We start from the raw sequence: 17500 nt of genomic DNA, 5'->3' as shown, positions 1-17500 counted from the left end.
CTAAGAATTATGTGGATATTCTGTGTATGTGGATATTAGCTACATCTCTATGGGCAAGATCCAGGAAATCCATCATACTTACTTAGCTTTCTCTGCATGAGTTTGGCTTCCTTGTTTCTGTGCATCAACTTTCAGATTGAAAGGGTCCACTAATCCACTTGGGTAGAAGCATTTATGGTCCATTTCACCAATTGAAAAATTCTCCATCAAGTAAAGGAAGTATTTTCCTGTTGAAACAAAATAAATAGAAAACTTGAAAATGTAAAGTTAAGGAAACATTTTATAAAAAGGGCTACCAAAAATTCAAGAATCTGGATTGTGGAAGCATTACATAAAATACAGCTTGGCCTCCTGTTACTAGCTGGAGCAAGCATTATCCTTTGAGACTCATCATAATGACAATCAAGATGTGAGAAAAGTATCCATGAGGCTTGTAATATAGGGCTGTTTTATAAGAAAATTCACTATTTTTTTTACTTTTCAACATGATACACAAAGTTACAAAATTTATATGAAGAGTGATGGAACTAATATCAAACTACTGAAACTTCACCTTAACAAGCCATCATGGGCATGTTTATGACCTTGAAACAAGACAGTAATTGTTCCACTAAACATGTTATTCATTGAGAGGAGAAAAGTGCATCAAGTTCACTGTAATGTCTCACTTATGTTCATCATTTTCTTTGACACTCAGAAGATTGTTCACCAAGTATTTGTTCAGGTCAATGTCAGAGGAATGTTTTACAGTGAGGTTTTGAAAAGACTCATAGAGAGAGAGAGCATCTGCTACAAACATTCAAACAGTTGAATAGCAGGCTGGCTTATTCCTCATCACAATGTATAAATCACCAACAAATCAAATGTTGTTCACCAATTCCTGGCTCCTAAAATAAAGTCTAATTTCCCATCTAACATGTTAGCACAAACTCCGAGCAATTTCTCCCTTCTATTCCAAGCTGAAGTTCTGGTTGAAAGAGTGTAATTTTGATATAGCTGAGGATATCCATAATCATGAGAGCTGTTCAAGACTATCAAGCTCAAAAAGCTTCCAAAGCTTCTACCTTTTCAAGTTACAGAAAAAAAATGCAGCTGCATATTTGCCCCAAGGAACTACTTTCCTGGGCAAAAGTGGTAACCAGGAAATATGTTAAGTTACTTAACCGCAAAAGTCAAATTCCTGATATTTACTGACAGCTTTTCAAAATGGATAATTTTCTTCAAAATTTTATGGTGATTATATGTGAATTATATGCATGATAAAATGAGCCCACTTTTACCATCAATAGTATGTGGCCAATGTACAATCAGGTCAGTTTCATAGGAAATATAATGTTTGGAAAAGAAATAGAGTAGGTAAGATGGGAGGAGGAGTGATGTTGCTGGTTAAAAAGATATAAAGGTGGATCAAGTGAAAGAAGGTATGGGAAAGGCAGAAGTGCTAAAGATCAGAGCAGAAACTAATGAAGGAAAAAGAGGCACTACATAGTGGTGTACGTACCACCTAAGACAAATGCATGGTCAGTACAGGAATATGAAGAAATGATAAGTGATACAGGAACATGTCTGGAAGAAATGTTGGGTGGCTGTGAACGAACTATAATGATGGGAGATTTTAATTGTAAAGAGGTGTGTTGGGAGGACTGGTCAATGGAAGGATCAGAGACAACATGGGAAATACACTATTGACACTGGCAATGGAAAATGTGTTAACTCAGTGGGTCAAAGAAGATACTAGGTTTGGAGGAGAGGAGCATCGTCAAGACTGGACTTGGTCTTTAGTACAGAGCCAATGGTCATTGAGGAGATGAGGGTGGAGTGCCCTTTAGCAAGAGTGATCATGCAGTTTTGGAGTTCAAGGTGATAGATGAAGAAATCTAGAAGAAATGAAGAATATAAAGTGGGAAGATGGAATTATGCCAAGACAGATTTTGGAAACCTAAAGAAATTCTTTCAAGAGACAAATTGGATGAAATTCAAGAGTGCTAAGGAGCAAATGAAAAGTGGAAGGAATTTATAAAAATATACAAAGAAGGTGAGAAAAAATTTGTACCAATAAGACAACATAGAAGTTGGAAAGCAGGACTGGTTTAACGATAGATGTGAAAAGGCTAGAACAAGAAAAGAGGATGCATGGAAGAGGTGGAGAAGGAAAAGACGGATTAAGCAGTGGGAAAGTTACAAAAGAGCAAGAAATGAATATGTGTTGATTAGAAGAGAAGAAAGAAAGAAACAAGAAAAGGATATAATTGATAAATGTAAAGACCAACCAAGGCTTTTTACAGACATGTGAACAACAACATCAAAAATAGAAAGTATTGAAAGTTTAGAAGTAAATGGGTATGCAGTGAAGATCCCAGGAAATGGCAGAGGCTATGAATGGATGCTTTCGGAAGGTATTCACAAAGGAGACTGCTTTTGACAAACCACTGGTAATGGAACAGAAAGGGATTATGAAGGAGTTTCAAGTAACTGTGGAGGAGATCAAGAATATGATGGGGAGTTTAGAAGTGAGAAAAGCTGTGGGACCTGATGGGGTATCAGGATGGATTTTAAGAGAATGCAGGGAGCAACTGGCAGAAAAAGTTTGTGAAGTAATTGATGCCTCATTAAGGGAAGGTGTAGTGCCCCAAGACTGGAAAAGAGCTAACATTGTCCCAATCTATAAATCAGGTAACAAGAGACCCATTGAACTATAGACCAGTGTCACTTACAAGTGTGGTAGCTAAGATGTGTGAGAGGGTGGTGAAGAATAGATGGACAGACTTCTTGGAGAAAAATGACATACTTTGTGAGTGTCAATTTGGTTTTAGAAAAGGGCGTTCATGCACGACAAACCTGATATGTTACTATTCGAGGGTGATAGATGTAATACAGGAAAGAGATGGTTGGGCTGATGGAATATATCTGGATTTAAAAAGGCCTTTGATAAGGTACCACACGGAGACTGATCTGGAAACTTGAAATGGTAGGAGGAGTGCATGGCAGTTTACTAAAATGGATGGAAGACTTTTTGGTAGGAAGAGAAATGAGAACAATAATTAAGGACAGACCATCAGAATGGGGCTTGGTGGAGAGTGGAGTTCCACAGGGATCAGTGTTGGCACCAGTAATGTTCGCGGTCTACATAAATGACATGGTGGATGGGGTGTCCAGTTATGTGAGCCTATTTGCAGGCGATGCAAAATTGTTAAGAAAAGTGAGATGTGACAAAGATTGCGAACTACTCCAGGAAGACTTGGACAGAATATGGAAATGGAGCTGTACATGGCAAATGGAGTTCAACACGACAAAATGCAAGAAAATAGAGTTTGGCAAGAGTGAAAGAAGAATCAGGAGTATGTACAAGATAGGAAATGAAGACATAAAAACCAGTCATGAAGAAAAAGACCTTGGGGTGACAATTACCAATGACCTATCGCCAGAGAGACATATAAACAAAATAATTGGAGAAGTATTGAACTTATTGAGGAACATAAGAGTGGCGTTCGTATATTTAGATGAAGAAATGATGAAGAAAATAATTACTGCAATGATAAGACCGAGGCTTGAATATGCAACAATACAGTGGGCTCGAACTTAAGAAACACATAAGGAAACTAGAGAAAGTACAGAGGGCTGCAACAAAATGGTGCCTGACTTAAGAGATTTGACTTATGAAGACAGACTGAAAAGAATGCAACTTCCGACCCTGGAAAACAGAAGAAAGGGAGACCTGATAGCAATATACAGAGTGATGATTGGCATGGAAAAAATGGATAGGGAAGATCTGTGTATGTGGAATGAAAGAATGTCGAGAGGGCATGGGAAAAAACTAAAATGGCCACTTATAGGAGAGATGTGAAAAATATAGCTTCCCTCATAGAAGGGTGGAAGCATGGAATAGTTTAGGCGTGGAAGTGGTCAGCAAGGAATATTCATGATTTTAAGAAAAAGCTGGACATTAATAGATATGGAGCGGGACAACACGAGCATAGCTCTTTTCCGTATGTTACAATTAGGTAAATACAATTAGGTAAATACACACACACACACACACACACACACACACACACACATTTTTTTCTTTTTTTTTTTTTTCAAATAAGTTTTGATTTTTTTTTGTTCAGTTTAAACATGATATTTTTTTTACAATACATTTGTTTTGAATTATTTTGAATATGTTTTTTTATGCAGTTTTTGAGGGTTAGATTTTTTGGTTTTGAAGATGTCTGTCTCTCTTTTGTATTTCCATATATAGAAAAAAGGAAATAAAAAATAAAGTGTAAGACAATACAAGTGAGCAAAAAATAAAAAAATTAATAAAATAAAAAATATTAATAAAATAATATTTATATGTAGTGAAAAAAAATAGAATATTGTGGGTTATTAAAAAAGGAATAAGAAAAAATATTTAGTAAAAAAAAAAAAACATTAATATGATAAAAAAAGAAATATATAAAATAAAGTTGAAAAGAAAAAAATATATAATATATATATAATATAAAAATATGTAATAATATATAAAAATATGTCAAATTTTGCAATAAGTCAAAAAAAAATTTAGTGTAAAAGTAAAAAAAATAAAATATGAAAAATAAAAATTTTATAAATGTAAAAAAAAAAAAAAAAATATATGTAAAAATATATAATAATAAAATATATAATAATAATAAATATAATAATATTAAAATAATATATTACAATAAAGGATTTCAACATAGGAAAAAATAAAATTGTTTGAATTATTTTGTTTTTTGTGTGTGAATAGTGTGTGAATAATATTAATTGAATAGTTCCAATAGAGAGTGCAAATAACAAGAAGTTTAAGCAAAATATGTTTTTTTTAAAATAATATTAGAAAAGATATATAGAATAATAGAGGAAATAATACAGAAATATTTTTGAAAACATTAGGAATTTGATAATAATAAAAATTGAGAAAAATATGTTAAAAAAAAAAGTAAAAAAATAGAATATAAATAAAAAAAAAAAAAAAAAATATCATATAAATAATGTCAAATATATAAAAAAATATATGAATAAAATAATATTAATAAAATAAATTATTGGTGTCTTCAGTATTACACCATTTTTTTTTTTTGTTTTTTTTTCATAATAATATTAATATGTATTGATAGACAATATATTAATTGTTAAATAATAAGGAAAATATTGATAAGGTGTGAACAAGGATGACTTTTTTTTTTTTGTGTTTTTTTTTTTCTCTTTTTTTTTTTTTTTTTTTTTTTTTTTTTTTTTTTTTTTTTTTTTTTTTTCCACATTTTTTTTTTTTTTTTTTTTTTTTTTTTTTTTTTATTTTTTTACCATTAAATTTATACAATTTTTCACTAATAATATTAACATTTTTTTTTTTTTTTTTTTTATTTTTTCAACAAAAAATAATATTTTGTTTTTAATTTTTTTACATATTTTTTTTTTACTTTTTTTTAATACATTTTTTTTTTTTTTTTTTTTTTTTTTTTTTTTTTTTTTTTTATTTTTTTTTTTTTTTGTTTTTTTTTTTTTTTTTTTCTTTCTTTTTTTTTTTTTTATTATTTATTTTTTTTTTTGTATATGTATAAGAAAATTTTTATATTTCTATCTTCATATTCTCAAAACAATAATAAGAAATTATTCCTTGATTTTAATAATATGTTTAATACTAAGTTTTTTTTTTTTTTTTTTTTTTTTTTTTTTTATTTTTTTTACTTTTATTTTTTTTTTCTCACTTTTTTTTTTTTTTTTTTTTTTTTTTTTTTTTTTTTTGTTTTTTTTTATTTTTTTTTTTTTTTTTTTTTTTTTTTTTTTTACTCATTTTTTTTTTTTTATATTTTAACTTTTTTTTTTTTTCCATTTTTATTTTATTCTTTTTTTTCTTTTTTCAACAATGTTTTATATGTTAGTTTTATTTTAAATATTGTTTGTTAAATTATTGTTTATGAAAAAAAAAAATTATTGTTTATCTAACTCTTTTTTGTAAATAGTTTTTTTTTTTTTTAAAAATTATAATTTGTAATATTTTTATTTTTTTTTTCATTGTTTTTGTTTTTTATATTTATATAGTATTTATTATATATATTTATATATATATAAATATATATATATATTTATATATATCTATAGTTGTATAATATATCTTTTTTTTTATATCCTTTTTATGTTTTTTTTTTATATTTTCTTTTTGTTATTCACACATTTAACTACAGAACTCTTCACTCTGATTTCAAGAATCTTATCTCACATATTTCACAAAATTGGATATTTTGTCATCTTATTTTCTTACTCTTCATCAGACTCACCAATCATTTTCCCTTTTCTCAATACTTAATCTGTTTGATCAGTGCCTTTACTGAGCAGACAATGTTGTCCCACTTCTGTTTTATGGTGCATGGTGTCCAAAAGTTTCTTCTTGTTATACTTAATTGAAATATACCTGTCTTATGGTATCTTTAAATCTTTAAAATATCCTGTTTAATTTCCCACTCTCTTCTTATTTTGTCTTCTATTTTACTCAATTTCTTTCTTGATATTTTCTCACAAAGAAACTTTATCATTTTCTCTAGTTTTAAAACATCTCTATCTCATTTTCCTTATGTTTATCGCATCTTTATAGGTCTTCTTTGTAAAAGATGTTCATTTCTTCTCATGTTATTCTATCTTCTTATTCTTCTTACAGACAAGCACAACACTGAATACTCTTATAATGTAAAAACTCATTATTTTCCCTACCAATCCATGTTTCTTCACCATTCCATTTTTATATCTATCTTCCACAACACACACACACACAAATCTATTTGTTGTGTTTAGAAAACAACTTTTGTGTAATAGTTTCCAAATTCTTGTCAGATATATATTTCCACTAAATTTATCACCAAGGATCGAAGAAGAATGAATATTTATGAAATTTGATTTACAAACACTGTCCATTTTCTTAAAGAAATTATAAATGTGTATGTAGACAAAGAACAGGAGTTTCCCCAAAGAAAGGATGTATTCACTGAGCCAGGAACTGCTCCCTATCAGATGGATGTATAATCTGATTCCACATGTCTTTCACTCTTTATTGAACATGGCTTTTGTTCACATTGAATTCATTTCATTTTGCTCCATTCCATATCTTATTTAGGTCTTCTTGCATTCACAATCTCTTTTTGCTTTATTACTCTGCACAGTTTCGATCTGCAAACATTTGTGTAACTGTTCACTCCTTCTGGCATGTCGTTAATATAAATGAGGAAAATATTGGTCAATACTGACCCTGTCACTCCTTTCTACTGCTTTGGACTTCATATCTTTACCATCCTTATTTCTCTCCCCTCAAATATTTTCTATCCATCTCAATGTGCTTCCTTTTGCCACCCTTCTCCTCTAACTTCCATAATAATCTTATGTGGCACTTTGTCAAATGCCTCTTTAAATCAAATAAATACAGTCAACACCATCCTTTCTCTTACTCTACTCACACTATTCTAGAATAGAAACTCAATAAATTAGTTACACAGACCGTCTTTTCTAAACCAATTGGCTGTTTGATATTAATTTGTTGTCTTCAAGGAACTTGATCCATTGTTTCTTTATTATTCTTTCACACATCTTGCATATTACACTAGTTAGTGATACTCTGTAATTTAAAGGTTCTTCCTTCCTTCGCTCTTTATATAAACCACCTCAGCTCTTTTCCATTCTCTACTGTCTGTTCCATTTCTATTGTGTGTTTGTGTGTGTGTGTGTATGTGTGTGTGTGTGTGTGTGTGTGTGTGTGTGTGTGTGTGTGTGTGTGTGTGTGTGTGTGTGTATTTACTTAATTGTATTTACCTATTGTAGTTTACACCCTCTTTTATTCTCCTCTCCATATCTACACTCCAATTTTTCTTTAGTTCTTACATAGTTCTGTCACCACTTCTTCAGTCAGACTGTTGTTAACCATCTTTGAAACTTTATTTTTCATATTTTTAGACATCTTTTTTCCTCAGCTTTTTACTATCGATCTTGTTTTGAGTCTTCTTCTCTACTTTTCTCATGCCACTTTCTATTCTGTTGATCAACTTGGTACTTGTATCAGATCCCTCTCTCCTTCTTTGTTCCATTGGTAGATCCATCCTTTAGTCTCCTCATATGTCATCCTTTCATTCTAGAACCTTTCTTGTAGCCATTTTTATTCTCTCCTTCTTTATGTTTTTCCTTTTTTTGTAATCCCTGCTCATATGAATCTGTACATTATAGTCTTATCAATTTCATGTTTCTTTGTCCATCTAATACCTTGTTGTGTGTGTGTGTGTTATTTGTATTTACCTATTTGTGTATTACAGGGCCCAAGCTAAGCTCTCTGTGTCCTGTCTCCTTGTCCATTCCTGTCATATCTCTTTCATCTGATTGACACACACCGTCAACGACATCACTGCTCAGTTTATTCCACTTATCAATGCTACGATGCGGAAACTGTATTTTCTCACGTCATGTGTGTGTGTGTGTGTGTGTGTGTGTGTGTGTGTATTTACCTAATTGTATTTACCTAATTGTAACATACGGAAAAGAGCTATGCTCGTGTTGTCCCGTCTCCATATCTATTAATGTCCAGCTTTTCTTAAAATCATGAATATTCCTTGCGTTGACCACTTCCACGTCTAAACTATTCCATGCTTCCACCCTTCTATGAGGAAGCTATATTTTTCACATCTCTCCTATAAGTGGCCATTTTAGTTTTTCCCATGCCCTCTCGACATTCTTTCATTCCACATACACAGATCTTCCCTATCCATTTTTCCATGCCAATCATCACTCTGTATATTGCTATCAGGTCTCCCCTTTCTCTTCTGTTTTCCAGGGTCGGAAGTTGCATTCTTTTCAGTCTGTCTTCATAAGTCAAATCTCTTAAGTCAGGCACCATTTTGTTGCAGCCCTCTGTACTTTCTCTAGTTTCCTTATGTGTTTCTTTAAGTTCGGAGCCCACTGTATTGTTGCATATTCAAGCCTCGGTCTTATCATTGCAGTAATTATTTTCTTCATCATTTCTTCATCTAAATATCTGACGCCACTCTTATGTTCCTCAATAAGTTCAATACTTCTCCAATTATTTTGTTTATATGTCTCTCTGGCGATAGGTCATTGGTAATTGTCACCCCAAGGTCTTTTCTTCATGACTGGTTTTATGTCTTCATTTCCTATCTTGTACATACTCCTGATTCTTCTTTCACTCTTGCCAAACTCTATTTTCTTGCATTTTGTCGTGTTGAACTCCATTTGCCATGTACAGCTCCATTTCCATATTCTGTCCAAGTCTTCCTGGAGTAGTTCGCAATCTTTGTCACATCTCACTTTTCTTAACAATTTTGCATCGTCTGCAAATAGGCTCACATAACTGGACACCCCATCCACCATGTCATTTATGTAGACCCGAACATTACTGGTGCCAACACTGATCCTGTGGAACTCCACTCTCCACCAAGCCCCATTCTGATGGTCTGTCCTTAATTATTGTTCTCATTTCTCTTCCTACCAAAAGTCTTCCATCCATTTTAGTAAACTGCCATGCACTCCTCCTACCATTTCAAGTTTCCAGATCAGTCTCCGGTGTGGTACCTTATCAAAGGCCTTTTTTAAATCCAGATATATTCCATCAGCCCAACCATCTCTTTCCTGTATTACATCTATCACCCTCGAATAGTAACATATCAGGTTTGTCGTGCATGAACGCCCTTTTCTAAAACCAAATTGACACTCACAAAGTATGTCATTTTCTCCAAGAAGTCTGTCCATCTATTCTTCACCACCCTCTCACACATCTTAGCTACCACACTTGTAAGTGACACTGGTCTATAGTTCAATGGGTCTCTCTTGTTACCTGATTTATAGATTGGGACAATGTTAGCTCTTTTCCAGTCTTGGGGCACTACACCTTCCCTTAATGAGGCATCAATTACTTCACAAACTTTTCTGCCAGTTGCTCCCTGCATTCTCTTAAAATCCATCCTGATACCCCATCAGGTCCCACAGCTTTTCTCACTTCTAAACTCCCCATCATATTCTTGATCTCCTCCACAGTTACTTGAAACTCCTTCATAATCCCTTTCTGTTCCATTACCAGTGGTTTGTCAAAAGCAGTCTCCTTTGTGAATACCTTCCGAAAGCATCCATTCATAGCCTCTGCCATTTCCTGGGATCTTCACTGCATACTCCATTTACTTCTAAACTTTCAATACTTTCTATTTTTGATGTTGTTGTTCACATGTCTGTAAAAAGCCTTGGTTGGTCTTTACATTTATCAATTATATCCTTTTCTTGTTTCTTTCTTTCTTCTCTTCTAATCAACACATATTCATTTCTTGCTCTTTTGTAACTTTCCCACTGCTTAATCCGTCTTTTCCTTCTCCACCTCTTCCATGCATCCTCTTTTCTTGTTCTAGCCTTTTCACATCTATCGTTAAACCAGTCCTGCTTTCCAACTTCTATGTTTACATGTGTGTTTGTGTGTGTGTGTGTATGTGTATTTACCTATTTGTATTACAGGGCTCAAGCTTAGACACTCTTCTGTGACCTGTCTCCTTGTCCATTCCTGTCATATCTCTCTTTTATCTGATTGACACACACCGCGTGTGTGTGAAATGCCACTCTTATATTAGTCAAAATTTTATATGATAATCCAAATATCTTGCTTATGTGTTTTTGGGCTCAGATTTTCCTGTATATCACTCCCAGATCTTTTTCCTCTTTAGTCTTCATTATTTGTTACTCTCCTATCAAATAGTTCCATACTGGTCTTCTTTTGCTCTTTTCTAGCTCCATTATGTGACATTTCTTGGCATTAAACTCCAATTTCCACTTCTTACTCCACTCAAATATTTTGTTTATATCTTCCTGTAACAGCAGACAGCCCTCCCTAGTTTTGATAACTCTTAGCAGCTTTGCATCATCCATAAATGAATTAATATAACTGTTTACCCCAATGTGAGTGTCATTTTACATAAATCTGAAACATAATGGGAGCTAACACTGACCTTTGTGGCACTCTGCTTGTTACTTTACCCCAAGATGAGCATGTATCTCTGATCACAGTTCTCATCTCCCTATCCTTCAAATAATCTCTTGTTCATTCTAGCAAAGTTCCTCGCAGTCCTCCTATGTTCTCTAGTTTCCAAAGAAGTCTTCCATGAGGAACATTATCAAAAGCCTTTTTTATATCCAGATATACTGTGTCCACCCAATTGTCTCTGTTTTCCAGTCCTCTAATAACTCTCAAGTAGAAGCTTAATAAGTTTGATACACATGACCTCCCTGTCCTGAACCCAAATTGTCTGTTCGATATGACTTGCTCCTCTTCTAGAAATTTAACCCATTTTCTTTGATAATTATTTCACACAACATCCCAAAACACTTGTAAGTGACACTGGTCTGTAGTTTAGTGGTTCAGTTGCCTTTCCTCCTTTAAATATTGGTATTACGTTGGCTCTCTTCCATTCTAGTGGAACTTTCCCTTCATTTATTGAACTTGTAATTATTTCCCAAATTGGATCCAGTAGTTGCTCTTTACATTCTTTTAACACCCAGCCTGATACACCATCTGGCCCCATTGCTTTTCAGACATCGAACTTATCCAATAAACTTCCAATATCCTCTTTGTGCACTGTGATTTCCTGTAATTCTTGGCAATGCAATATCCTATTAGGTTCTGTGAAATCTTCTGCAATGAACACCATTTTGAAGCTCTCATTCATTATTTCACACATTTTCTTCCCTGTTTGTAAGTCTTCCTTCTTTAATTATTTTTCAATTGTTTCCTTGTTCTTCATTTTGCCATTTATAAACTTGTAGAAAAGTTTGGGTTCATCTTTGCTTTTATTCACTACATCTTTCTCAAAGTTTCTTTCTTCCTCTCTCCTTACTCTAATATATTCATTTCTCATATCCCTATACTGCCATCTGTTATTGTCATTTCTCTGTTTTATGAGTTTCTTCCAAGCTTTATCTTTTGCCTTTTTGCTTGTATGCATCTAGCATTGTACCAAGCATGTATTTTTTCTTAACTCTATAAAAGGTACATATTTTTACTCCATTATATTTCTGTAAGTATATTTCATATTTTCCTTGTATTGTCTTTCATGTACATAATGTTTCTCCACTCAATATCAGCAAAAAAGATCCTTAATTTTTCAAAATCTGCTCTTGCATAATTTAATCTCTTTTGTAGTCATCTCTGTAACTTATCCCATCCTCCTCCTGTATTTGCATCTCTAATGTCACATGATCACTTCTTCCCATTGGACTAAGGTATTGTATGATTGGAGGGGACTCTGGTTTCTTTGTGAATACTAGGTCAAGCAACGATGGTTCTTCTTCCCCTGTACCTTGTTGACTCCTCTACCCATTGACCCATTGTATCAACCATAGTCAACTGTAACACCTCCTCACTCCACTGTCTAGCTTCATCCATTACTTCCACCTCTCTCCAGTTTACTTTTTTACAGTTAAAGTCTCCAACTAAAAGTATTTTTCCATTTCTTCTTATCATGTTATCAAGGCACTTAATCACATCTCTTTGCATATCTTAATGTCCTTCAGTTCCACATGTATTGGTCTTAGGTGGCACATATGTAACTATAATTTTTGTCTTTTTCAATTCCTCTGTTTTGATTGTTATTCCCATTATTTCCACTTTGTCCTCACCATATTGCACATCCTAGTTCCATTATGTGTGTGTGTGTGTGTATTTACCTAGTTGTAATGTAAAAGGAAAAGAGATATGGTTGTGCTGTCCCGTCTCCATATCTATGAAAATCCAACACAGCTTTGAACTTATTGATTGTTCTTGCTTCAACAACTCTCTTATCTAAACCATTCCACACCTCTACACATATTTGTGGAAAGCTGAACTTCTTGATATCTTTCCTACAATTGTCCTTTCTTAATTTCTTTCCATGGCCTTTTGTGTCACTGTTGTCCCCAGATTAGTAAGTCTTCTCTATCTAATTTTTCCACTCCATTCATCACTCTGTACACCGTTATTAGATTTCCTCTTTCCCTTCTCTGTTCTAAGGTTGTAAGACCTAGTATTCGTAGCCTTTCTTCATATGACTATTCGCTTAAACTTGGGAGAAGCTTTGTTGCTGCCCTCTGTATTCTCTCTAGTTTCCTTATGGGTTTCTTTTTGTTGTGACCATACTGTAGCTGCATATTCTAATTTTGGGCATATTAGAGTTGTTAAGTTTTTTTTATCATATCTTCGTCTATGTAAGTGAATAGGCATTTCCTGTAATTCTTGTAATGTAATTTGTAATGTTATCCACAATGGTTACTCCTAGGTCTTTTTCTTCGGACTTCTACTTAATTTCTAAATTCCCCATTCAGTAAACTCCCTTCGGCCTTCTTTTGCTCATCCCAAATTCTAATACACTATACTTTTTTTGTATTAAATTCCAATAAATATCTTATTAATCTGAAAGCATTTAATCCACTTTTAAACACGTTATGCTGACAAAATTACCCTGAATTAGGTTATGTACATTTTACTGGCGGCCATATTGGAAAATGGCTGCCATTCGCCTCCTGGGCAGAGTTCATGATGGCCCCATATCTGAAAATCATCATATAGGCCTAGCCTAACTTTCTGCCAAATGTCATGCTTTTAACCCAAAATGAACAATTTAGTCATATATCCGCCTAGCTAATTGTTCTTTTATCATTTTCACACCATTTACTGACCTTTTTATTTTTTTTAGTCTAAAAGAAAGTGCAGTTTTAATTCATGTTTAATGTTTACGTGTGAATGGCGCCTGCATCCTTTTCTCCCTCCCTCCCTCCCTCCCTCCTCCTCCTCCTCCTCCTCCATCATTTACAACTATTACTCAAAAACGTGTGTCTCCAATGTAAGAACACTAAATCAACTTTTGCTGTTATTTCATATGTGTTCATGCATTGATAAAGTATGCATGTACATAACTGAAAAGACAAAACAAATTTCCCCTACCTCTTCCACCTATGCTTATCATGGACAGGGGGGAGGGGGGAAGAACAATGTAAACAAACCTCTACGGGCTCTCTCTCTCTCTCTCTCTCTCTCTCTCCTACTTAAAACTTCATTCAATCAATGACAGGATTGTCAATGACCTCTTCTGTGATTATTAGAGCACCCAGTCTCCTGTGGGTGGCTATATTTGTACACTCCAGCTGATCAACAGTCCCAAGTGAGGGTTGGAATGCAGTAGTAACGTACCGTGGAATGCATCCTCCGAGATATATATACGTACTTAATAAGAGTAGTTTATCTACGTATTTATATTATCTTTTGTTATGTTTTATTAGATTTCTGTGCAATAATTAAAAGGTGAGGTGAATAATAGGGGGTAATTCTATAGCGTGTGAGTTTTGCAGTGATTGGTACCACACGCTATGTGTGGGCCTGAAGGAAGCTAGTCAGAGACTGCTGAGCAACGACTTCCTTATAGGCCTATGCCCTGAGTGCCTAGATACTACCAGGGCATGGTGGGAGGAGAAATGTAAAGCAAAGGACAAGGGAGACAAGGGTAGGACAGGGGAGGCCCCTGGCCCTAGTAGTGAGGGAGAAGTAGAGGTGGTAGGGGGCGCCACATGTGCGCTGACCCCACAGGAGTCTGACTACTCTCACAGCAACAAGGCTGTGACAGACTCTGTGGTAGCCAAGGGAAGTGGCGGTGAAGAATTGAGGGTGGAAGAGGACAGTAGCTTGGGGGAGGCAAGTAAGGAGGTGAAGTTACAGGAGGAGGCCAGGGGAGGAGCTAGGAGCAAGAAAGTACAGGATACCCCCAGCCAGACACAGGTCAATGGACAGAGAGGTAAGGAGAACCAGGCTAATGTTGAGTCAGTGTGGATGGGCGTAGGTCAGCAATCTTGGAGGTATATCCAGGATGGCAAGTGACTGTGGCTCAAGACAGGGAGTAAAGTTAGAAGGATGTGGCTGTTTGGAGACAGCCTGATGAGAGGAATAGGAAAAGAGATATACTCCCTGTCCAAAGGTGGCTACAAGGTGATGGACAAGAGGAGACCAGGGGCAAATATCCAGGGCATCCGTGAGGCGGTGATGAATTCCCTCCACCAGATGGAGCCCAAAGACCTGGTGGTGATAGAGGGAGGAGCAAACAGGCTGGAAGATATAGGAGGATGAGAGACAGTTAGGGTGATGGAGGAAATAGTTAGAGTGGTGAAGTGCAAGGTACACAGGAGGCCCTTGATGATGTGTATCCCTAAGAGGTGGGACAAGGAGCGTCAGGCTTTTGGTCGGGAGAGAAGATGGGTAAATGGAAAGTTGGTAGAAAGGCTGGAAGACTGAAAATGTGATGGGGTGCAGTTGTGGGAGAGAATGGACTGGAGACAGGTGTGGACACAGGACGGAGTGCATATGTCCAATATAGGAAAGGTGTGGGTGGCCTGGAACCTGGTGGAGTGGGCTCAGCGATGGGAGGAAGGTACGAAGGAATAGGATAGAATCCGAAGAGGAGGGTGGATGTTTTTATGAGAGAAAAGGAGGACAGAAGCATGAAAGAGAGCAGGCTACCGAGAGAAAGGGAACCTGCGGCAAAAGAGTGTGCGAATGTGAAAGGAAGAGGAGGTACCCACGGGGTGTCAGGATGCATGAAGATTGGGTATGTGAATGTGAGAGGATGGGGCACTGGGAAATTTGAGGACGTGTCTAAGGAGCTGGAAGATTGGCATTTTGACTTAGTCGGAATGACCGAGACACACCTGAGGGATGATGTAAAAGTGGATGGTAGTGAGTATGTGATGACTGGAAAGGGACGGAAGATGCAGGACAGAGTAGGAGGAGGGGTAGCTATCATGTATAGGAAGGAAAGGAATTTTAGAGTAGAAAAACTAGATGTAGGAAGCTGTGCCATGAGTGAGGATATTCTAGCAGTGAAGGTAGAGTGCACAGGTGAGCATAGGAAGTGTGAAAGTTTGGTGGTGATTGTAGTATACATGACAGTAGAGGGTGAGAGAGTAGTGACAGAGAACAGCAGGAAGTATGGTATTCTAAGGAAGATCGTGGGAGAATGTGCTGGAGAGAGAGTGATTGTTATGGGAGATATGAATGCACATGTAGGTATACTAGGCGAGCAAATGAACAGGAATGGAGAAATGCTTGACGGTTTTGTAAATGAGATGGAGTTGGAGAACCTGAACGAGACCCTGGCTGAAGGACGAGTGACTTGGTGTGCGAGGAACCAGGAGTCTGTGATTGATTATATGCTAGTGAATAGGAGAATGCGTGGGATGGTGAACTGCATGTGGATTGACGAGGATGGAACAATTGACATTGTCTCGGACCATAACATGCTGGTGTTGGAGTGTAAATTGAATGGGAGACAGAATAGGAATACAAAAGCTAAAAGGAGAAGGTGGAGGCTAAGAGATGCAGGATGGGAGAATTTCCAGGTAGACCTGAGTGAGAGATGCTGGGAAGATGAAAGCTTGAATGATGTGGATGAATTGAATGATAGATTTGTTGAGAATGTGAGGAACGCAGCTGCCAGCCAGATAGGGTATGTGAGAACGAGTGCCAGAAAGCATACGTGTAAGCCATGTAAGCTCTTTTTGGAGAGGCTGGAACGGATTAATGGCATTTCAATGCATTTCAATGGGAAATTTTTTTGACATACAAGCTTTTTTAGATACGAGCTCTGTCTCGGAATTAATCAAACTCATATCTCAAGGTACCACTGTATATATATATATATATATATATATATATATATATATATATATATATATATATATATATATATATATATATATATATATATATATATATATATATATATATATATATATATATATATATATATATATATATATATACCCCCACTTAACGAATGGGTTACGTTCCTAAAAAACCCTTCGTTAAGCGAAACTTCGTTAAGCGAACCGATTATAACAAGTTTAACCCGGCTTGAACTTCCATTGAGAGTAAACAAAGCGAGAGTGCATCATAGTACAGTGAAAGGTTTAATGAAAGTAAAAATTATGAAGTTAAACATTTAGGCAGTTTAATTTAAGTCATTATAATGTACACTAATGTACAGTCAACCCTCGGCTATCGCGACTTCTGCTATCGCGTTTTATTGCTATCGCGCACCCATGAAAAGCTGCTAAAATTTTATTATCACGACCTCAGATGCCTGCTATAGCGCGCCCCACCATGACGTCATGGAATATCTGAGCGCTCATTGGCAAAAACCGCCTTCCCGCCAAGATCAATTTGGCTATCGCGTTTTCAGCTATGGCGCGGCTATTTCGGCCCCAATTGGGCACGATAGCCGAGGGTTAAGTGTATGTATGTGTATGTAACTTTATAATGTTGATGATCTTAAATTTATGAAGGGAGGGAGAGTGAAATGGGAAAGACACTAACCGGCAACCTGTGGAATGTAAACAAAGGGCGCATCATTGTATCACATACAAAACTTATGTACCACATTTCCACAAGGCTTTCCATTTTATCCATTGTGGAATCACGAGTTCAGGTGGTTGTTTTAGCTTGCAAGGAAGA

At 35.3% G+C, this 17500-nt stretch overlaps 1 protein-coding gene across 1 annotated transcript in view; it reads right to left on the bottom strand.

Moving 5' to 3' along the window:
- LOC123516673 (integrin alpha-5-like) overlaps nucleotides 1-17500 on the bottom strand; it is a 64372-nt gene that overhangs the window by 15275 nt on the left and 31597 nt on the right. The window contains exons 14-18 of the mRNA XM_045276275.1: nucleotides 15571-15622; nucleotides 15000-15197; nucleotides 14603-14732; nucleotides 1281-1333; nucleotides 83-227 (exon numbers count right to left, since the gene is read on the bottom strand). Of these exons, the coding sequence (XP_045132210.1) occupies nucleotides 83-227; nucleotides 1281-1333; nucleotides 14603-14732; nucleotides 15000-15197; nucleotides 15571-15622 (578 nt within the window). The remainder of the gene's footprint in view (nucleotides 1-82; nucleotides 228-1280; nucleotides 1334-14602; nucleotides 14733-14999; nucleotides 15198-15570; nucleotides 15623-17500) is intronic.

The sequence above is a fragment of the Portunus trituberculatus genome, chromosome 41 (genome assembly GCF_017591435.1).
Source record: "Portunus trituberculatus isolate SZX2019 chromosome 41, ASM1759143v1, whole genome shotgun sequence".
Lineage (NCBI taxonomy): Eukaryota > Metazoa > Arthropoda > Malacostraca > Decapoda > Portunidae > Portunus > Portunus trituberculatus.
The sequence above is the reverse complement of the archived record's forward strand: the minus strand, read 5'-3'. Positions and strand labels throughout refer to the sequence as shown.